At 53.5% G+C, this 23,064-nt stretch overlaps 1 protein-coding gene across 2 annotated transcripts in view; it reads right to left on the bottom strand.

Moving 5' to 3' along the window:
• Positions 1-15,265, bottom strand: part of FCHO1 (FCH domain only 1) — a 27,954-nt gene extending 12,689 nt beyond the window's left edge. The window contains exons 1-9 of one of the 2 annotated variants that reach the window (XM_029917004.1): positions 15,219-15,265; positions 9,639-9,683; positions 9,318-9,407; positions 8,838-8,908; positions 4,234-4,325; positions 3,141-3,215; positions 1,936-2,077; positions 726-878; positions 364-468 (exon numbers count right to left, since the gene is read on the bottom strand). In XM_029917004.1, the coding sequence (XP_029772864.1) occupies positions 364-468; positions 726-878; positions 1,936-2,077; positions 3,141-3,215; positions 4,234-4,325; positions 8,838-8,864 (594 nt within the window). In that variant the 5' untranslated portion in view covers positions 8,865-8,908; positions 9,318-9,407; positions 9,639-9,683; positions 15,219-15,265. Of the gene's footprint in view, positions 1-363; positions 469-725; positions 879-1,935; positions 2,078-3,140; positions 3,216-4,233; positions 4,326-4,489; positions 4,619-8,837; positions 8,909-9,317; positions 9,408-9,638; positions 9,684-15,218 lie in introns of those variants that run through there. The other variant, XM_029917003.1, reaches the window with a different exon arrangement.
• Between the last annotated feature and the right edge of the window lie 7,799 nt (positions 15,266-23,064).

Raw genomic sequence — 23,064 nt, 5'->3', positions numbered from 1 at the left:
CTCAAAAAAAAAAAAAAAAAAAAAGATAGACATTGTAATTCTTTCTGGAGCGGTTTCCGCACACCTGGTACTAGTCTGAAAACTCATTTAATCTTCACAAAAACTCTATGACACAGGTGCGATTGCCGTTCCCATTTCACAGATGGGGAAACTGAGGCACAAAAAGGATTTGGCTTTTGGAAGAAGAATGCCAACAACAGACAGCAACAGCTCACAGGCTCTAGAAGTCTATGGCTTTAAACCTGTGATTCTAAGGCCCCTGGGAGTCAAGGCTCTCAGAGGTTCTGCACTTCCGAGGCCCAGAGACCCTGGGCCAAGGAACGTGTGGGTCCCGGAGGTGGTATATAGGTGCCTGGTTCTTACCAGAGCCGAGTCCAGCATCTTCTGCTCAAAGTCAGCGCGGGCTGAGTTGTATTTCTCCACGGAGCGCCGCAGACTCTCTGCTGCCTTCTTCGTCTTGGTCTCTGCCTAGGAGGCATGTGGGGGTGAGGGGGGGGTGAGAGGGGGAGGTGAGGTCAGGAGGGGTATTCCATCGCTGCTCCCCCGCCCATCACCCAGCAGGTAGACTCCTTGGGGTGCCCAGGGTGTGCTGACCACCGAAGGCTCAAGGACCACCACTCTGCGATATATTTTCCTACTCCCATCAGGCAGCCCTGCTGCCCCTTGCACGGCCCCGGACCTGCAGAGGGCCCCCGGCAGCTGGGGACCCGCGGCTGAGGGCCCACCTTGTCCATCTCCTTCTGGCTGGTGCTCTCTCTCCGCAGCCGCTCCTGGTCCATGCAACGGTTCAGGTAGTTCTCGCGGGACTTGGGCAGGAGCTGGCTGACGCCTGCCAGCACCTGCACGGCGTCCAGGGTGCCCACTGCTTCCTCTTTGCACTGCGGGGTGGGGGAGGGGGAGCGTGGGTAGCCCTGCCGCACCCGCCGGGTGCACTCTGTGAAATTCCCAGCTTCCCAAACATTGCGGGGGAGGTTTCCAGGTCCCACATGATACTTTTTTCTGAGTAGTAGTCTATTAATTTCAAATTTTCTAACTTAAAAAAGGTTTTTTTAATGTTTATGTTTGAGAGTCAGAGCGTGAGTGGGGGAGGGGCCGAGAGGGAGACACGGAATCCGAAGCAGACTCGGGGTCGACCCACGAATGGTGAGATCGAGCCCACCAACCCCGAGATCATGACATAAGCCGAAGTCCGACGCTTAACCAACTGAGCCACCCAGGCGCCCCTAAAAACTTTACTTTTTTAAATAGGTAACATTTAAATATTGGCGGCCCCCCAACTCCCGTTTTTGACATGAATAGATGCGGCTCTGGGCCAATAAAACTTTATTTATTGGCCGTGAAATCTAAGGCTCATAGAGCTATCACCTGTCATGAAATATTATTATTCTGACTCCGCCCCTACCATTTAAGAATGTAAAAACCACAGGCGCCTGGGCGGCTCAGTCAGTTAAGTGTCTGATTTCTGCTCAGGTCATGATCTCCTGGGGCCCTGCATCGGGCTCCGTGCTGACAGCTCCGAGCCTGGAGCCTGCTTGGGATTCTGTCTCCCTCTCTCTCTGCCCCTCCCCTGCTCACTCGCTGTCTCTTTCTCTCTCTCTCAAACATAAATAAGCACTAAAAAACAAAAAAATAAATACATTAAAAATTAAAAATGAAGAAAGAACATAAAATCCATTCTTAGCTCTCAAGCTGCACAAAACCAGGCTGGATTTGGTTGGGGGCCCGTAGTTTGCAGACCCCTGGTCTAGAATTGTGAGTCTGAAATTTGACAGGGCTCAGGTCTGTGGGACTCTGGGGTTGACGCTGCGGAATCGACGGAATCCTCAGAGGAAGGCACGCCAGGAACTGGAGGGGTTCAAGGCCCCAGAGGTTCTGGGGTCCTTCCAGCCACCGTGGCCCCCTCCGCCTGGCCGCGCAGGGCAGAGCAGCACACACCTTTTTGTGCATCTTGAGCTGCTCCTCGCCGTAGCGGAGCACGTCCTTGATGAGGTCCTGCAGCTTCCGCGTCAGCTCGAGGTGACAGAGCGCCAGCTTGTCTGAGGAGACGCGGAAGACCTCCCAGAGCGGGGCGAAGGTCCTGGAAACAGGTCACACCCAGGGTCTGGCATGCCCCACCCCCGGGGGTCCCCTCAAATAGCCCAGCCGGCACCTGCCATGCACCCCAGACCCTGCTAAGGCAACTACACTGAAACTACAGGGTGGGCCTGTGACAGATGGGGAAACTGAGGCACAGGAGGCTCCAGAAGTCACCCAAGGCCCCTGAGGAAATTGAAACCCCAGCTCTGAGGCCCCAGGATCCTCACTCTGGATTCCAGGCCCCAGCTGATACTCCAGGGCAGTTAAGGCTCAACTCGCCCAAACCAAATTCACAGGGCTTTCCCATATCGGCAGAAGACCTCTTTGGCCTCCTCCCACCTCCCCCGCCCTGAAACCTTTGCCCCAGAGCAGCCCCAGGAAATTCTGCAAATGCCAATGGAACCACATCACCTGTGAGCCGGGCACCGGGCCCGTGGCCCCTTCCCTCTCCCTTGTCCAACCTTCAGTCTCATCTCTCCCTCACCCAGGCCCTGCGGCCATGCCTGCCTCTTTGCTCTTCCATGGATATGCAAAATCTACAGTTGCCTCAGGACCTTGGCACAGGCTGGGCTGCCTGATCCAGATACCCCTGTAGCTGGCTCCATGCCGTTACCAAGGTCTTGGCTCATGGAACCAAGCCCACTCCAGACGAAGCACCTGACCTCTCATGCTCCTATTTCCTCCGCTTCCTAGAGCTTTTCACCCTAGGAAAGGACTTTGTTCATGTTTGTAGTTAACATCTATCTTGCCGCACACACTCTACAAACGTGGTATGAACACGGCATGCAGGTGACTGCGGTGTTATCTGTCTTGATTCCTGCTGGGTCTCCAGGACCTAGAATGGTGCCCAGCTCTCAACAGGAAAATATGTGTTGAATGAATGAATGAGGAGGAAGCGAATGAATGATTTACATTCTTCTGTCCAGTTGGCCCCTTAAGTGGGGGAAGGTTGACTCCCTATTCTACATACCACTTGTGTGAAGAGATGTCCACCCAGAGTAGGCCCCGGAGACCCCAGGACCTTGCAGCGTTGGTGACCCCCGCCTCAGCCATGCCCCACTCACCCCACGGGGGTCCCATTGCTGGCCAGCTTGGAAAGTTTTGCCATCGCCTTTGAGTAGGTCTCCTCGATGGTGGCCCTGAATAGAATGGAGAAAAGATGCAGAAGGTTCTGGACACCCTTGTGAGACGCTCCGTCCCCTCGGGCCTCAGTTTCCCCAAACATCTGAGCAGTAGCTCTCAAGGAGGATGGTTAGCCCCCTGCTGGGAGAGGCATTTGAGAAATTCACCAGGGGGCGGGGTTAAGTAATGTGTTTCACCAACAGGAGTAGGAACAGAAGGAACAGAGCATCAGATAAAAAATTTTTGAGCACATACTATACATGCTTTATATGTTTTGTCTTGCTTGACTGCGGGAGACAAACTCGTATTACCTTTTTCCCTTTGAAGAGACACTGCTAAATGCCTACCTAATTTCCACTCGCACGGTCGTCCAGATCAACAGAACGTCCGTTTTTGTTTGGGGCAGAAATATGCCCCGCTAAAACCAATGACCCACGGGCTCATTCCCTGATAGAGGCGCCCACAGGGTACCACAGGCAACAGTGGATGGACCCAGGAGGGCTCTCAAAATAGAGTGGCCTCTGTCCTATTCAGCTCGGACAGGTTTCGCTTGATGGCCACCAAGAGAAAACCCTGGTTATAATCTTTTAAACACTGCCCGGATTGAACGCGCATTCAGCCTGCGGGCGGGCCGGGGAGCAGAAGGCTGTCTCGCAATGTAAAGGTAGTATGTTTTCTGGGAGATGGATGTGGGAGCATTTACATGCCGAAATGCAGATCATTTCATCAGACATGCGTTTCATCATACTCAGGGCATGAGACTGAATGTTCAAAAAATTCCCTTTGTAAGTAGGTCATATCATCGTCTCTTCAGGAAGAGGCGTCAGAAACCTGGGAATTGTTGACAAGCGGGCAGAAAGGTGATGGTGTTGAGAACCGGCGGTTTCCAGGGCGTTCTGGCAGGTCACCGGGTGTGGAGTGGAGGCCGTGGGATGGGCAGGAGACCGGTGGAGGGGGGGGGGGCGGCACGAGGTAGGCGGAGCAAGGAGGCTGTGAGGGCGTGGCCAGGTGTGGAAGGGGCAGAGGGATCCTCACCTCTCCCGGATGAAGTCGGCCAGCTCCTTGGTGGAGATGGGACCCTGCTTCACGCTGTGGTACAGGACCTCAAAGCCATGGTTCTTCTCACCCTGCAGGGGATGGACAAGGAGACTGAGAAAGGGGTGGCGGAGGAGGAGGAGGCGTGACCAGAGGAGCCAACCAGCAGAAGCCCGACCCGTGGGCCGTGGGGACCGCTTCAGACCAGAACCAATCAGCCTATTGTCTTTCCCCTTGGTCAATTCATGGGCCTTACATTGGTCCAATCAGTGAGAAGCCTGGGGGTTTTGTCCCTCGTCTGAGAGTAAGAGAGAGAGATTCTCTTCCGCATGTTGTCTCTGTCTCCTTGTATCTGTCTGTGTTTCTCTGAGTCTCTGGACTCTAAATCTCTTCCCCTGTTTTTGTCGGTACCTTTCCATAAACGAGGAATTATGTGGGCCTAGGAGATACTGGAAGCCAACGGGAAACCTTGAACTTGGAAAGAAGGTGAACCTGATGGAGTCCGAATAAAAAGTATGTTGAGTCGAGTTACTGGATCAACCCATCCCTGAAAGCCGCGTTTCCCCACAGGTTTCACCTTTGCGAGCCATTATAACCCCGGTTGTTTAAGTCGCTGTTTCCTGTTCTCTTCAACATGGAAACTCCCTCTCTGGCACCCCCGGAGCGTGGTCTGGGTGGGATGCCTCTCTCAGGACCCCGCAATATCCAGTGTAGGGGGAGGGAAGAAAAAAAACATGCATCTGACTTTGTTTAATAAATGAACAGATGACTTATTCTGCTGTTACCTGGGGCTGGTGGGAACAGGGCCTCTACCCGGGTGCCTCGCACAGAATCTCTTCCCTCTCAGTTCTGGGTTCATTGCGGTGGGGGATGCCAGCGCTGTGCTGTGTGGTCTGGGCAAGTCACTGTCCCTCTCTGAACTTTTAGTGGCTCCTTGTTAAGATGGGGCTGAGGAGTCACCCACCTCTCATACAAGGATGAAGTAAACACGAAGATGATCCACAGAGGGGTCCCCAAATTCCCCCAAAGGAAGCCCTAGGTTTTGCCACCAAAGAGAAAAACCTGGTTATAATCTTTAGAACACTGCCCAGATTTAATGCGCATGCGTGGTATCAGGTAATATTTGGCATTAAGTTTGATATGTTTCTTCTCCAAAGACGGTGACTTAAAAAGGCAATTTTTACCACTATTCTAAACGGAAGCTCTGGACCCCCTCCCATGACGAGGGAGACAGGGGGAAAATAAGGCCACAACTGTTTAAATGCCAGCCAGATCCCGTGGCATGTGAAGGGCATCAGGTCTGAACTCTGAGCTGTTCTTCAGAAAGGGAGATCAGCTGGGGTCTGAGGAACTGGAGACATTTTAGCACCAGACGGGGCTTTGTGGAGCAATCGGGCATCAATTCCCGAAAGAAATCCCGGAAGGGATCAGTACTCTGCAGGCCCTCCGCTAACAGTCATTTCTCCTCCTTCCTTCTCCATCCTGCTGAGTTCACCCTCCAAATTACCTGGAAACGTGAAGGCTAAAGCTAGAAATCATGACCACATAATTCCTCTTGCTGCACAGAGGGAGAAACTGAGGCCAGGACTGGGGGCAGAACGAGCCCAGCCTCAAGCTCAAATCTCCAACCGTCACTCCTCATTCTAGAATCGTACATAGCTCCCTATTTCCCACCAGCTGCTTAAGTCCAAAGCCCTTAGCTCACAATAGTCTTTCATTTTTTTTAATGTTTATTTATTTTTGAGAGAGAGAACAAGTAGAGGAGGGGCAGAGAGAAAGGCAGACAGAGGATCAGAGGATCCAAAGCAGGCTCTGCACTGTCAGCACAGAGCCCGACGTGGGGCTCAAACTCATGAACCAAGAGATCATGACCTGAGCTAAAGCCAGAAGCCACCCAGGCACCCCTCATTTTTTTTTCAATTTATTTACTTATTTTGAGGAGGGGGAGGCAGAGAGAGAGGGAGAGAGAGAATCCCAAGCAGGCTCTGCATTGTCAGTGCAAAGCCCAACACGAGACTTGAACCCACGAACTGTGAGATCATGACCTGAGCTGAAAGCAAGAGTTGGACGCTTAACCGACTGAGCCACCCAGGCGCCCCTCAAAACTGTCTTTCCAGTCTCACCCCCCAGCTTCCTCTTGGCCTCGCCAGGAAACTGGCAAGGGGTACAAAGCCGTCCTGTGCCTCCTACGGCTGTACCTCTGCCTGGGCTGCTCCTGCAGCCAGCCCACCAGGCTGCCTCTCCTTCCATCCATCCAAATCCTTCCGCCTTCCCAAGGATCATCTCCAGGCCCACCCACTTCAGGAAACTTCCCAGATGCTCCCTCCCCTGAATGTTCAGTGTCGCTCCCTCCTGCTTCCCAGGGACATGTGTCAGAGCCTCCTTTTATGCACTGGGTCACTCTGAGCTAGTGACGTCACCTCTCGGGGCCTCAGTTTCCTCATCCGACAGTTGAGGCCAATGACAGCACCCACCTCCCAAAGGTGTTGGCGAGACGAGGCTGGAACAGTGCTGAACACGGGACTCCGTGCACAGCGGTGAGGGCTCAGCAGCAGCCCCCCGCCGGCCCCACCCAGGGGATCCTCGAGGAAGGCTGCGCCAGGCACCGCCGCCCAGGCCAGCATCTGGGGCTGACTTGGAGCCAACCCCTGGCCCGTTTCCCAGACCTGGCAAGGGCCCCAGGGGTATCTGCGTCTCTCCAGTTGTGCTGGCAGCGAGGGTCCTCGGAGGGAGTGTCTTGGGCCCGTGTCTCTTATCAGAACCTCTGGACTCCAGTCTTGCCCCCATGCCGACCCCAGAGGGACCCCTCTAACACAGCCTGATGATGTCCTTCTCCTGCTCACACTTCCCTCGCGGCTCCCCGGTGCCCTCTACGCCTCCAGGCCCGCCTTGGCCCAGGGGGACCAGGGCTTGCCTACGTGGCTTGATCTCCCCTGACTCGGAGCCTCCTTCAGACCAGCCAGGGCACCAGCGCCACCTGGCAAACAGCCACCGATACAAACGACTGATGAAAAGGAACACGGGCAGTGGCGGGCATCCCGGATGCTCCCTGAGTCCTAGAGAGGCAGGAATTCCAGCCCCTTTCCCAGATGGGAAAGCTGAAGCCTGGAGACACAAAGTCACCTGCCCAAGGGCCCCCAGCAGAGCCCAGATCGAATCCCGAACCCAAAACCCTTAGCCACTCTGTACCAGGCTATCCACGGGTGGGGCGTGCCCCGGGGGTGGCTTCTATTTTTCTCTCGGCTGATCTGAATTTTCTGCGGCATGCAAGCTTGCCTCGTGCCATTAAAGACAATTTAAAATGAATGTAGGTGCCTCATGCCATTAAATGGAATTTAAAATAAATGTAGGTGCCGCCGTCAGGGCTCCAAAACGTGGGCAACACTAATCATCAGTCAACCTCCTTACACAGAGGCCCAGAAAAGGGCTCAGAGAGGGGTGGCCCCTTGCTGGGGTCACATAGCTATTCAGAGACAAATCCGGGGAATCTGACCCTTGGGGAGAAGGTGGGGGTCAGGCTCCCGCCCCCCTCAGCCACCTCCCCCCATTCCCTCCCCGCAGGTGGCAAGGGGATGAGGCCCCTTTAAGAAAGCAAGTGACAGTAAGAGGAGCCCCAGCTGGGGAGGGGAAAAGGGAGGGAGCAGGCCTGTTGCCAGGGGCAACCAGTTACCTAGCAACAAGCTTCCTCTCTGCAAGCTCAGGGCGAGCAACTGGGGAAGGGGCTTTCTGCCCTGGTCCTTCCTAGATTCTTCTGTTCATACACTCTCTGTGGCTCCCCAGTAGCCTGGCCCTGGAAGAGGAGTCCCTGTGTGTCCTCCACTAGTCACCCTTGTCACACTTCTGGGCTTCGGCACAGGCTGTTCCCCCTGCCTGGAATGCCTTTCTTCCATCCTGGAAAACGTCAGCCCTCGAAGCCCATGGGAAACATGGCTCTCAGCCCTCCTCTGGTTGCCTCCAGGGCTGGGCCCAGCCTTGAGCCTGCAGGGCTCCAGGGCCCTGGCTGGCTCTATGATTCCTAGGCTGGGGGCTTCTTGGGGTCCGGGCCAGCATGAACTCTCGAACTCTCGGTGCCACAGCGGGTTGTGTGTGGAGTGTGGTGGCAGGGAGGGAGGGAGGGAATGAAAACAACTTTGTCTCACTGGGCTCCCTTGAGTCACAGTATGTGGTCCCCAGCAAGGCAGAGGGCTGAGGGGGCCACTAGGGGTCAAGTCAAGAAACCCCCCAACTCTCCAGGATGGGAAAGACATGGAAATTCCCCTGCTGACATGACCCTGGATCCTGGAAGTTTAGTCCAGTCTGCTGGCCCTGGGTTTGAGCCCTGACTCTGCACTTTCTCAGTTAGGTGACTTCAGAAAAGAGAATCCTAGTCTGGGCCTTAGTCTCTCTGTGGTTGAAGCTGTGACTTGCCCAAGGTCACAAGGTCCATGAGGTGTGAGGGTATAGATTCAGACCCAGCCTGACTCCTCCCACATCAACTTCTCTACCTTGCAGACCCTCCACCTATCCAAGGCTCTGCCCATAGGCTGCCATGTACCTCCATCTCCATAAAAGTCCCCACAGCCCTTCTGGGAGCCCTTATCAAAATAAAAGTGCATCTTACTTACCCAAAAATGCTCTCCAAAATACGACATCCTGATGGCCTTTGTGGAGAACCCCGCAGGTTCCTGTTTAGTCCCTGTCCAAAAGAAAGAGGCAGATTTGAGCTGCAAAGGGCCTAAGGGGAAATTCCAACTATACCTCCCTGTGGAAGAGGAAGAGAAAGGATGGAGGAGGAACCAAAAGCCCCAAGGCAGGCATGCGAGGGCCCCTGAGATGATTCATCCCCCAGCCTGGTCCCCAGGTAGCCCCCATTCTAGGAACAGATCAGGATGTAGACACCCCAAGTCCTGTGCGGTCGGAGCTAGACTAGATAGAAGGATAGGGGCTGGGGAGCCTAGTCTAGAGGAAAGGGCACAAGAGGTGGGGTTTTCAAGCACAAATAAGAGTTCACTGGATGAGCCCCAGCCTGAACAGAAAATCTCAAGGCCATTTCACAGACAGAAAAACTGAGCTCCCCCCAACCCCCGGAGAGGGAAGCCACTTGCCAAGGTCACACAGCCAAGAAATGACAGTAGATTTTCACCCTGGGCCAGCTGAATCAGGACCTAAGCACTCAGCTCCACGCTGGGCAGCTCCTGTGGGAAAGGGTCTGCTGAGGAATGGACGCTGGGACTGTGCTCAGCCACATGGGGGCTGGGGTCCCTGAAGTGCCCCAAGGACCCCTGGGGGGTCTCCCAAATCTCTCTGCGACAGTCCCCATCTCATGCACGCTCCTGGAATGGAGGGCTCACCCCTCACCATGACGACCCAGCTGGCAGTGGTGCCCCCGAGAGCCCCAACCCTGACTCCCAGAAGCCAGTGTTCACCTGGTGTCTGAGTCACTATCCAGCTCTGTGCCTCAGTTTCCCCATCTGCAAAACAAGAGGGAATGCCCAGAAGGGGTCTCGTGGGGGGAACCCAGGCCTCCCCACAGAGGGGGGCTGGGCCAAAGCTGCCTGGCACAGGAGGGACACTTGGTGTCCTTGGCACGTTCTCGAGCCTGGGCTTGTCACAGGAGCCCGCAGGCCTCATCCATTATTCATGACCCCTCGGGCTGCTGGGCAGCAGCTGGGAGCCTAGGAGGCACGGTGGCAGCAGGGACAGGGCTGGTGACCACAGATGGGAAAGCTCCTGGGGCCTCACTAGGAAAGGACCAAGCAAGGACCTTGGACAAGGTTGCCTTCACCGAGCCTCAGTTTATCTAATCTTAAAAGTGAGTTTAATTTGAACCATTGTCACCTACCCCAGGTCCCTTGACTTCTCTACACATCACCCAGCACCCACCACGAGCCCACCTGGCCAGGGCAATGCAAGGACCCACGAGGTAGACCTGAGGCCTGGGTCCTGGGTCTGGTCCCTGAGGAGCCCTCACCCTAGGGGAGCAGAGCCAGACACAGACACACCGGTCCTGCAGGATCAGGGTTGGGCCGAGTGGCAGAAGGGACTGTGTGTGGCAGCCTGGACGGAAGGAGGGCATGGGAGGTGGGAGGTTAAAGCATGAATAGGAGTTCAATCCCCAAGCAAAAACTTATTCCAGTTAAGTGTCTGACTCTCAGTTTTGGCTCAGGTCCTGATCTCACAGCTTCGTGGGTTGAGCCCCTTATCGGGCTCTGTGGCTGGTGGCACGGAGCCTGCTTGGGATTCTCTCTCTCCCTTTCTTTTTTTTTTTTAATTTTTTTTTAATGTTTTTGTTTATTTTGGATACTGACAGAGGCACGAGAGGGGGAGGGGCAGAGAGAGAAGGAGACACAGAACCGGAAGCAGGCTCCAGGCTCTGAGCTAGCTCTCAGCACAGAGCCTGACGCGGGGCTTGAACCCACGAACCTGAGATCTGACCTGAGCTGAAGCCGGAGGCTTAACGGACTGAGCCACCCAGGCACCCCTCTCTCTCCTTTTCTTTCTGCCCCTCCCCAACTCATGCTGTCTCTCTCTCTCTCAAAATAAATAAGTAAACTATATATATATATATATACACACACACACACACACACACACACACACACACACACACACACACATACATATGTTTTAAGTTTACTTATGACATGATTTAGACCCAGAATATCTCCAGATCCCTAAGAGCAGAGCTGAGCAATGTGGGAACCACTAACCTCATGTGGCAACTGAATTTTAAACTAAGTACAATGAGGGGCGCCTGGGTGGCTCAGTCGGTTGAGGGTCCGACTTTGGCTCAGGTCATGACCTCATGGCTTGTGGGTTCGAGCCCTGCATCCGGCTCTGTGCTGACAGCTCAGAGCCTGGGGCCTGCTTCAGATTCTGTGTCTCCCTCTCTCTCTGCCCCTCCCTTGTTCACACTCTGTCTCTCTCTGTCTCAAAAATAAACAAACATTAAAAAAAATGCTAAGTACAATGAAATACCATGAACCACCCCCCATTCCTTGGTGTCAGCCCTGCTCCCGGGGCTGGTGGCCACCCTGTTGGACAGCAGCACAGATAGAGTACGTTCTGCTAGAAGATGCTTCTTAGAGGATCCTGGGAGCCACTGGGCCCAAGTTCCCCAGAAACCAAGAATCGCTACTGTTTTCACAACTCCGATGAGATTGCCCCTCCCCCCACGGCACGGAGGGCCGGCGTGTTTGGGGCACTGTACCCACTCCCCACAGGTCCCTGTTCATTCAGTCTTCACGGCCACACCATGGGGCTCAATCCCAACTGTCCAGATGAGGAAACTGAGGCACAGAGAAGGAACTCACTGTCCCGAGGTCACTGTGATTTTGTCCCTGGCCTGTCTCCCAAAGAACTCCTGTTTGGAACGACCACATTTGGCTCTGGGTGGCCGTGTCTCCTGCTATACTGCCCCACAGCCCGTCCCGCCACTCAGAATCGTAATGGGGGGCAGGGAGGCAGAGCGAAAGGTGGCGCCGCGCAGCCTCCTGCCCAGCCCAGGAAGTGACACCTGCTCTTTCTCCCGAAGCAGCCCCCACACTTCTCTTCCTGAGGGGGGGGCAGGAAGGGTTCACGGGGGCATCCTGACGGGGCTTGAACTCACCAGACAGGGCAGCGAGTGGGGCTGGGGCCCCTGACAGTCAGGTGGGCCACGGGGAGAAGGCACGCGGCCCCTGCCACTTCCGGCTGCACCAAGCGGAGGCCTGTGTGCGTGAGGGACAGGAAGCTTACCCTGCCCCGCCTACCACCCAACCGCCATCTTACCTCCCCCACCAGACGAGCACCCCTAGGACCCCCCTGGAACTGGGCCGGCCATGGATGGGTGAACCGAGGCACCCGAACCTGGGGCCCCAAGGCTGGGGCTGTTATTATGCAACAAATAACAATCATGATAATTGTGAAATAATAGCATGCCCCAAATTGGGTCTGTCCTGGGCTAAACTTTCCACATCTCACCGTCCTGAGGTGGGTGATCGATTCCTGCTTCACAGAGGGGAAACCGAGGCTCAAAGCGGGGAGGCCACATGCTCATGTTTGTACAGCCGAGACTCAAACACAGGGCGCATGGAAACTGTCATGGGCCCCTTTCTCTCGTAAAGAACAAGAATTTCAACTATATGTCACAATTGCATTGGCACAGAAATGAATACATTAATATTATATATTAAAATGTATTCTCTTTGACCCCAAAGCTCATCTTTCTTCTTTCTTATTTAAAAAAAAATTTTTTTTAACACTTCTTTATTTGAGAGTGAGAGAGACAGTGTGAGCAGGGGAGGGGGAGAAAGAAAGAGGGACACACAGAATCTGAAGCAGGCTCCAGGCTCTGAGCTGTCAGCACAGAGCCTGACACTTAACCAGCTGAGCCCACCCAGGCGCCCCTGATTTTTTTTTTAATGTTTATTTATTTTTGAGAGAGAGACAGAGAGACAGAGTGAGGAGGGGAGGGGCAGAGAGAGAGGGAGACACAGAATCCGAAGCAGGCTCCAGACTCTGAGCTGTCAGCACAGAGCCCGATACGGGGCTCGAACTCACGGACCGCGAGATCATGACCTGAGCTGAAGTCGCACACTTAACCAACCGACTGAGCCACCTGGGCGCCCCATCCTTTCTGATTTTGCAAGAAGCTAAAACACTCTCCCAGACATGGTAGCTTCCATGTCTGATGGAGAAAATAGGTCCATAGCACCAGGGCAAAGCCCAAAGATGGACAGGGACTTGCCCAAGGTCACACAGCAGACTGTCAGCTGACAGGGATGCCCCCATCCTCTGGCTGCCTGGAGATCCCGCTTCCCCAGCACCAATTCCCAAACACCTGGGGCGCTGCACTGGGTGCAGCACGCGAGCTGCCAAGAGCAGAAAACGCAAGACTGGAATGGAGTCAGCCAAAGAAGGCCGGGCTCACTACCTCTAAGCCACCTGTCCAAAGCTCCTGACCTGCTGCGACCTTGGGCCTACCCTGACCTCTGGGCCTCCAGGGTCCTACGAAACAGGCTCTGACATGCTCCCCCCAGACTCCAGTCTGTACCCAGTAGGGCCAGTTTGGGGGTGCTTCTCTTCCTTTCCAGTGACTGGCCTCTTGGCCCTGCTGTTTCTATGACCTGTTCTGTCCAGGCCCAGCTGCCAGTGACCTTTACACAATCTGGGTGATTCTCATGATGGGGCTTCAAGGCATCATCCTGGCCATCACTCCACTGGGAAACTGAGGCACGTGCCCCATGTCACAGAGCAGCCAAACTGTCAAGCTTGGGAAGTGTTCAGCCCTCCCCACCAGTCTCTTCCCTCTTTGTCATCTCTTTGGCAAACACCTATTGAGCACCAACTGTATACCTGACTGCCAGGCCCTAGAGACACAGCAGGCAAAACCCCTGAAGCCTCTCCTCTCTCCTTCCCTGCTCCCGGGTCAGCTGTGACCCCATTTATGATCACTAATATTGTAATTAGTATTATAATGACCGTGTCTGTATTTATAGCACTCCCATAGTCCCATGTCTCCTCTGATCTTCCAAGGGGGATTTAGCCCATTTCACAGAAGAACACACCAAGGCCCAGGGGAGGCAAAGCCACTCACGGGGAGAATCAAATCTGAACCTGGGGGTGTTGGACTCCCAGCCCCGCACTCACCCCTGTGTCCACTGCAGAGACAAGAGATAGGCTGGCCTGGTCCCTCCCACCACCTCCTACCCAGGACCCCACCCAGGAACTGGTTTGCCCCTGGCGTGGGTGATAATATGTGGGTCAGGGTGTGCCCCAGGCCGTCCCACCGGTAAGACCAGGGTGGTGGAGCCCCTGTTTTAATGATCACAGCTTGGTAATGTATTTTCTTGTCTGACGGAATAGCCCCTCCAGCAATGCCACAGTGACCACGAGTCCATTTTGCAGTGCAGTAAACTGAGGCTCAGAGGCCGGCAAGGCATGTCAGGGGTTCTCCAAACCCATCACCCTCTCACCCCCAAAACCACTGACAGCTTAAGCAAAGGGGGAAGTTATAGTTTGGCGAATGATGGGGTGTGTGGGTTTCAGAATCTAGCAGACAGCCTCTGAAAACCTCAGCCCCATTGTCAAAGGAGAAAACCAAGGTTCAGGGAGGTGCTGTCACCTGCCCAAGGTCACCAGTGACCAAGGTCCATCCAAGCTGCCTCCTGATCCCCACTGCGGCTGGGGCAGGCAACTCCCAGATTCGAGGCAGATGGAGGGGCCGCCCACCCCACAGCCCTCCTCCGCACCCCACTCGCAGTCGCCTCAGGCAAGATCCTAATTTACCTCGATTTATTTTAATCCTCGAGAACAGATGCTGACTGCCCACCCCCCGCTGAGGCAGGGACCACCCCCAAGTCCATGCTCCAGGCCCTTCCAGGCCTTGCCTGGCCAGTTCCCATGCTGACCCTCTCCCCAGATTTCCAACTTTGGGGGTCCCTGCAGAGGATGCCAGTGAAATGCCCCCCCACCTCATCCTTGTGATAGGGGACTGGGATAGAACAGTCTAGGGGAGGGACCCCCCCCCAGCTCCTCCTCCAGGCAGATCAGGGCTCACAGCGGAGAATAGGGGAAAGGGGTTCTTCATCTCTGTCCTCAGGGGTCTGCAGACCAGAGCTGGGAAGAGGGAAATTGAGAGTGGTCTCCACTTCAGCTGTCCTGGGTCCCAGGCTGGAGGGAGAGCGGCGCCCCCATCTTTGCAGCCCTGGAACCTACACCCAGATCCAGGCTTAGAATAAAGAGATTTGGGGAGGGGTCTCACGTCATAGCCGCCCTTCTGCAGGCTCCGTTTCTAGGCCAGGAGACGGGGGAATTGGAGAACGGTCCCTATCTCCCTCCAAAGACCCCCGATTATGGCCGCTGGGAGGCCGGGCGCCCACCGTGCAGCCCCCAACCCCCCATTTCGCCATCCCTCATGCCCTGCCGCGCCTTTGCCCCCAGTGGCCTCCTGGGCTACTGGGCGCGGTGCGCATAAGGGATAGCGCGGGCCACGGGATTCGAGGGGTCCCGAGGACTGCACTCACCTCCCGAGCTCTGGCAGAGCCCCGCGCCCGCCGCCACCTGCGGCTCGGTCTCTGACACCGGAGCCCGCCCCGCCCCTACCTCCGCGGTTGCGGCGCGGCAGCCGCCTGGCTCCGCCTCTGGGGCGTGGCGTAGGGAGTCCCCACCCACACGACGGCACCCGGGGGCAGGGGCGGGCTTGGAGTCCGCGCGGTCCGCCATTGGGCCATTCAGGCGGCTAGCTCTGTCGATCCAGCGAGCTGATTGGCTGATCCAGAGGAGCGGCTCCTTTTTTTTTTTTTAATCACCCCCTTCCACCACCCGCAGTTTATTTGCATAAGTTAAAGCAACAGGCGCCTCTCCCGCCACCTGAGACTGGGGGGGCGGGGGGGGGAGGGTGACCACAGTTTATTGAGGGCCCACTGTGTACCTGGCACTGAACAGAGCTATTTGATGTCCCCCCAACAAGCTTCTGGGCGGGACCTTATTGATTCTCATTTTACAGTTGGAGAAAATGAGACTCAAGAGAAGGCAAGAACTTGCCAGGAGGCCACACAGCAAGTCCACATCCTAGAGAGCAGTCTTGGGATCTGGCCCCAGGACTGGGAACTATCCCCAAGAATGCTCTCATGTCACAAATCAGAAAGGCTTCCACCTCCCTCACCTGGGCCCTCATAAAATGAGATTTATACAATGCACCTGTCATTCAGCCCTCCACTGGAACACTAGGGTGATCCTCTGGGCACCAGGCCTGCTCCCCCATGGGGCGCATGGGCCCCGGAGTCCCACAGTCTTCTCTTCTTGTCATCCACGTTGATCCTGCTGGCCCTGTGTCCCTGAAACACCCCGATTTGTCAATTTTCCTGTAACTCCTCACCCCGTGGCTTGAGGACAGGCCCAGTTATGTCTAGCCTGGATGCTGCCTTGACTTCCTACTTGGGCCTCTGGTTGCCTCCACCCCTGCTCAGAGCAGTCCTTGTTTCTATGGCAACTATAGGGTTGTTGTTGTTTTCTTTTATACACGATGTATTTTAGGGTCGCCCAGGTGGCTCAGTTGGTGGAATTCCTGAGTCTCGATTTTGACTCAGGTTATGATCCCAGGGTGGTGAGCATGCAGCCTGCTTAAGATTCTCTCTATGCTCCTTTCCCCCTACTCCCACTCTCTCTAAAATAAAATAACAAATACACGATTTATTTTGGAGTAGTTTATGATTTACAGAATTATTGTGAAGATAGTACAGAGTTCCTGTGTGCCCCATGCCCAATTTCCCCTATTATTAACACCTTACATCGATATGGTATATTTGTCACAATTGTAAACTCATACCAAGACATTACTATTAACTAAAGTCCATATATTATTCAGATTTTCTCCATTTTCCCTAATATCCTTTCTCTGTCCCAGGACTCCATGTTACCTTTAGTCTTCTTGTCTTCTTAGGCTCCTCTAGGCTTAGACAGTTTCTTGGACTTCCTTGTTGTTGTTTAATGTTTATTATTTATTTTTGAGAGAGAGAACATGCAGGGAAGGGGCAGAGAGAGAGAGAGGGACTGAGGATCTGAAGTAGGCTCTGAGGTGACAGCAGAGCCTGATGTGGGTCTTGAACTCACAAATTGGAAGATCATGACCTGAGCTGAAGTTGGAGGCTCAACTGCCACCCGGGTGCCCCTTGAACTTTCTTATTTTTGATGACTTTGCCAGTTTCGAGAACTGGTCAAGTGTATTGTGGGAAATCCCTGAGTTGTGATTTGTCTGGTGTGTTTTCATGGTTGACTGGGGGTGGGGGGGGGGGGGGGGGTGACAGAGACAGCTCCGGGGAAGTCCACAGAGATGAAATGTCCTTCTTGTCACACCAAGTCCACAGGACGTGCCACAAGCACAACTCTTGACTTTGATGTTGACCTTGCTCACCTGCCGGAAGTGGCATCTGTCGGGTGTCTCCACCGTGAAGTTACTCTCTTCCCCTTTTGGTGCTGTGCCCTGTGGAAGGAGGTCAGGGTGCGTGGCCCCCGCCTAAGGGTGGGGAGTCACGTTTCCCCCTGCACAAATTATTTTGAATTCCTCTCTTCTCCCTGTTTATTTATCTATTCAATCATTCACATCAGTATGGACTTGTGGATATTTATTTTATACTTTGGGTTAAAATCCAATATTACTTTATTGCTTTTCTTGCTCACATTGTTTCACCTTTGGCCATCAGAAGCTCATTCAGGTCTCTTTGACACGCCCCCATCACGTCCATGGTTTTCCCCTCTTAGCACCTCCTAACTTTGTCCCTATCACTCAGCCTTTTCTCCAAGGAGCAGCCCTGGCGCCTTTTGCTGGAGAATGCACACAGTCTTCCCTTTTGCACAGTGTCAGTGGTCTGTGATCCACCGCAGTCCAGAGGCAGATGGTCAGAAGGTCAACAGTAGCCCAGCGCTACATCACAACACCTGCGTCATTCAATTCACTTCATCTCCTCGCATAGGCATTTTATCGTCTCACATCAGCACGAGAAGAGCGAGCACAGCACAAGACGATAATCTGAGAGACAGACCACATTCACAGAACTTCCACTGCAGTAAATTGTTATAACGTGCCTCGTTTAGAAACTAAACATCATAGGTATGGATGTATGGCAGACAACATGGTATAGATACATAGTTCAGTACTGTCTGTGGTTTCAGGCATCCACTGGGAAGCTCGGAATGTATTCCCCACAGATAAAGGCGGGCGTTGCTGTGTTAATATAAACTAAGATCTGGGCAGCAGGTGGGTGTGCTGCCTGCCACGGGGGTGTCACTGCTTCTAGGCCTCATGTCTGACTGGGCAAGGACACAAAACATGTATATTAACTGTGTGTAATACACAGATCTGTAAATATTTCCATATGTAACTCTATCTCTATTAAGTTACGCATGAATTCATGCAGATGTCTTCACAAGTAATCCATTAGCAAATGGATTCTTCTAGTCTCCTCCCCCTGCCTGTCTATAACCTGCCACTCTAACAGTGAGAAACCCGGCCCCCACCCTCTTCTTAATTGCTCCATTCCAGCGCTCTCTAGCTCTCTCCTTCGGCAGCTTCAGGATGTTTGCATGCGCCCCCGGGGGCGGGAGTTCAGAGACAGATGACCTTCCTCTCTAGCTCCCAGCCTCAGCTCAGCACCCTCATGAAGACCCCCACGCCCGCCCCCCGCAGGGGGGTCCTCATCTCTCCCGGCCTGCTCACTGCGGTCCTGGCGAGACCAGTACCACCTCCGGGCCTTTGACCCTGCTGTTCCCTTGCCTGAAGTGCTGTCCTCCCAGCTCTCCATGTGACCTGGTGACTTAGCTCTTAGTTCCGACACAGAAGCCCTGTTGGGGCTTCTTTCCAGTCCAATGCTGACCATACCCCCCAACCCCCATCCCTGCCCCCGCCCCAGGGATTAGCAGACAGTGTTGAACTCAGCCCCTCCCCCAACAGGCTGGAAGCTTCATGGGGGCTCTGGCACCACCCACACAGGCCACCTACATTCACACTCCCCGTGCACACCTCCTCTAAGCCCGGCTAGGGGAAAGAGGGTGGTGATTTTTATTTTACAGGAGAGGGGACGTTTGGCGGCTCGGGGACAAGAAGCTACTCTCTGAAGTCACACTTGGAAGACATGTCAGAGGCAAGACTCGACTCAACTGCACTGGTGCCAAAGCTCTCACCTGCCGACCTTGATCCTAAAATGCTGCTGTAAGGATGCGGAGGGCAGGATGCAGAACGGTCTGTGGGGGAAAGAAGCCTTGGGGGTGGGGGTGGGGGTCCAGTCACTGCCAATACAGCCTGAGGCCACCTAGAAATTCAGGCCAATTTTCTTCTTTCTGAGATAGGGAGAGGCGGGGGCGGGGCCCACAGGGAGGTTAAGTAACATCCCCAAGGTCACCAGCGGTGCTGTCAACATTTCCTGAGCACCTACTATGTGCCAGGCGGGGTAAAGGCACATATTGTGTGTAGATGGGTGCCTGCCTTGTCCTGTCCTGACAGCAACCCAGACTACAGACCAGAGAGAAACAGAAGAGGGTGGCTTTTTGGTGGACAGGGTGGCATTTTTAAGGGAGTGGGTCGAGAAGACCCAGAGGAGGGCCTGGAGTGGGGTTGGACAGTACCAGAGGGAGAACGGGGAAGGCTTCCTGGAGGAGCCGTCCTACCTAGCAGGTGGGGCTTGGAAGATGAGAGCTTATTGCACTGCTGTTCCCAGAGAGGCAGCCATCCCCTCCTCCAAAGCCACCTCCTAAAAGCCCACTTCTCCCCAGAAAAATGCCCCAGGCCCCCAGCCCCACCCTGCTCCCTGAGCCCCTTGAAGCAGGAGCCCCAACTGTCCAATGGGGTGTCCAGGCAGCTGTAGGGCCTGCCCTGCCCTGCAGCCTCCTCCTGGGGAGCTTCAATAGTACCAGTCTTCTCTCGGTTCCTTTAAGAGACCCAGCTGGGGCCTCTGTGGTCCCTCCACCAGGTGTGCTCTTCCTCTTCCCCTAATGTGGCTTAATTCTCTGCTTCCTCCTGAGGCTTGCTCTCATCCCCAAGGGGCACGTGGGTCCTGCTCTGGCACCGTGCTACCTGCACCTTCCCCTGCCTGACACTGTGGGTGCTCGTACGTGTGTGACTCCCCCACTTGACACTGTTCCCCATTGAGGGTCTAATATGTGTTGATGGACAGAGGGCTGGATGGTGGCATCCCAGAGAGAGGACACCTTGGGTGCAGAGGCCAGGAGGTGTGATCTGGATGTTGAAAAAACATGGGAAAATCAGGGGGTAGTTGTGGCCCAGGCTCAGGGGAGCAGGGAATCAGGGGCGGCCCGTGAGCAGGCCCTGAAGAGCATGCCCGGGCCAAGGTCGCACATCGGGCTCCTGGCGCATGCTCCAGGGCCCCCAGGTGCTTTGGCTGCTGCTGGGATATTTTTAGAGCACACTCTGGCAGAGGCTGGGCCAGACAGCTGTCAGGAGGCATTGGGGGGAGAGGGAGGAAGAAGATACAGACGAGAGAGAGAGAGAGAGAGAGAGAGAGAGAGAGAGAGAGAGAGAGAGAGGAGAAAGAGGGAAAGGGAGGGGGTGAGACCCCAGGCCCCAAGCCCTTCTAGCTGTAGATGGAAAGTCAGGTGTGCCAGGCCAGGAGCTGGCAAGCCACAGCCCACAGTCCAAATCTAGTCCACAACCTCTTTGTGTAGTTTTTACATTTATTTTTATCATTAATTTACTGAGAGAGTGGGGGAAGGGGACAGAGAGAGGGGGACAAAGGATGTGAAGGTGGCTCTGGCTGCCAGCAGAGAGCCCCACGTAGGGCTCGAACACACCAACCGGGAGATCAAGACCTGAGTCGAAGTCACCCAGCTGCCCTCTGTGAAGGTTTATTGGAACGTAGTCATTTCCATCTGTTCAGCTACAATAGCAGAGTTGAGGTGTCTGAACAGAGACCCTGTGGCCCAAAACACTGAAAAAATTTACCAAGTGGCTCAACGGAAGTTTACCAACCCCCTAGCCAAGACAAAGCTCTGGGACTTGCCAGTCATCAGCTGATTTTCACCAGTTTCGGATTCTCTTCCGTCCAGGTACAAGGGAGGAATGTGTACCCCTGCAGCTCCAGAATCAGGCAGGGTCATGTGTCCTACTTCCATCAACAAAATGACAGAGGTAGGATTGGCACTTTCCGGAAGCCCTGACTCACTATGTTCCCTTCCAGCCTTGCCACCGGATGTTCTAGGCGTTAAGAGTCCCATAACGCTGGGCGGAGTGAGGGTGATGAACTTCGGAAATCTGAAGGGTAGGGAAGATCCACCACGCACTGAGGGCAAAAGCCCAGATCTCGCCCCTATCCCCACCCCCTACCCAGTTGTTCTTCCTAAGAACGTCTGGCTAGATCAGTGTTAGGAAACATACTAATGGAGGGGGGGGAGGTAAACTTATGATCCCCTCCGGCGGTTCTTTATTTTGAGGCTCCAGTGTCATGTCTGTGCAAGTTTAGAACGATGACATCTCCTTGGTGATTTACAAGCTCTGATTTGACATTCCTTATTTCTAAAAATACACAAACATATAACTGTATTAATGTATGTTAGCTTTCTTTAGTATTTGCCAGGTTTTTTTCTCATCCCTTAAAACTTTCAGCATCTAAGCATAAATGTTTAGAGATTTCTTGTAGAGATCGCTTAAAAAACTTGAATTAAAAAGAGGTAACAGTCTGGGGCACCTGGGTGGCTCAGTCGGCTGAACATCTGACTCTTGATTTTGGCTCAGGTCATGGTCTCAGTTTGTGATTTCGAGCCCTCTGTTGGGCTCTGGGCTGACAGTGCAGTGCTTGCTTGGGATTCTCTCTCTCTCTCTCTCTCTCTCTCTCTCTCTCTGCCCCTCCCTCACGTGCGTGCTCTCACTCTCAAAATAAATACACTTGGAAAAAAAAAAAGAAAAAGGTTACCATCTTTTGTCCTTTAACTTGACCATTTACATTTATTGTAATTGCTGGCAAATTTTATGTATCTCCATTACCTTATTTTGGGCTATCTCTACCCCCTTTCCTATGGAAGAAGTATTTTGGATTATTTCTTTTTCATTCTAATTTTTGCTCCCTACTAGTTTGGAAGTTATAGACTAGCTCTCTTCTCTTATTATTTACCACAAGTATTAATGTTCCTACTCCACTCAACCGAGTAATATGTCACTCTCTCCTCAAACAATACAGGCATACCTCAGAGGTGTGGGTTGAGTTCCAGACCATGACCACAATAAAGCAAATATTCCAAGGAAGTCAATCAAATAAACTTTGTGGTTTCCTGGTGCAAATAAAAGTTATAGTTACATCGTACTGTAGTCTATTAAGTGTGCAATAGCATTATGTCTAAAAAAATGCACACACCTTAAAGAATGCTTTATTGCTAAAAAAAAAAGCTAACCCTCATTTGAGCTTTCAGCGTCGTAATTGCTGATCACAGATCACTATAACAAAAGCATTACAAAAACATGACAAAGCGACAAAATGCTGTTGGAAAAACGACACTGACCTCCAGTGCGGGAAAGCACAAGATGAGGCACGCCTATGCAAAGATTTTAAAACCTTCCTCCAACCCACCATGTTCTGCTTTGTTGTCTAATTTAGACTTTAATTGTACACGGTGGACATTTTAATTGCTGCTAATGAAGGTGATGTTTCCTCACCTCTGCTGATGCATTTCGCACCTTCTTTGCTGTCCCCTACCTGGTTCATTTTCTTTCTGCCTAAAACAGCTCCCTCCGAATTTTTTTTCAGCGAGGGTCTTGGGTTCTCTTCTATTTCTGTTGGGTGAGCATTCCTGGGCTGCTGCTTTCCCTCAGAGCCCTGAATGTGGTGCTGCTCTGGGTCCTGAGTTCCAGGCTCTGGGTCTGCGAAGTTGGCTCTCCATCCTCACACTCGCTTTTCTAGCTGACTTTGGTTTTTTTTTGCTTGCTTGTTTGTTTTGAGAGACAGAGAGAGACAGCGTGAGCAGGGGAGGGTCAGAGAGGGAGATACAGAATCTGAAGACAGGCTCCAGGCTCTGTGCTGACAGCTCAGAGCCTGACGCAGGGCCTGAACCCACGAACTGTGGGATCATGACCTGAGCTGAAGCCGGATGCTTAACAGATTCCAGGCGGCCCTGGCTAACTTTGGTTTTAAGTGCTGAATCAACCATGTCTTTTTAAACACCCTGCTTGGGACGTGGTTGGCTTTCTGAAAACTGGTGAATTGATGTCTCGCCTTTGTTCTGGAAAATCATTTGCCTTCATCCTCTTCAGAGCTTGCCTCTGCTCTGTCTCTCTTACCCACATTTGGGAAATACACTCCGCTCCATCTTCCAGCGCATCAGTTTTCTCTCCAGCTAGCTCAAATCCACTGTTAGCCGCATGCAGAGTTT

This window comes from Suricata suricatta, chromosome 12 (assembly GCF_006229205.1).
Source record: "Suricata suricatta isolate VVHF042 chromosome 12, meerkat_22Aug2017_6uvM2_HiC, whole genome shotgun sequence".
In the NCBI taxonomy this organism is placed as follows: domain Eukaryota; kingdom Metazoa; phylum Chordata; class Mammalia; order Carnivora; family Herpestidae; genus Suricata; species Suricata suricatta.
This window is presented reverse-complemented; position numbering and strand designations above follow the sequence as displayed.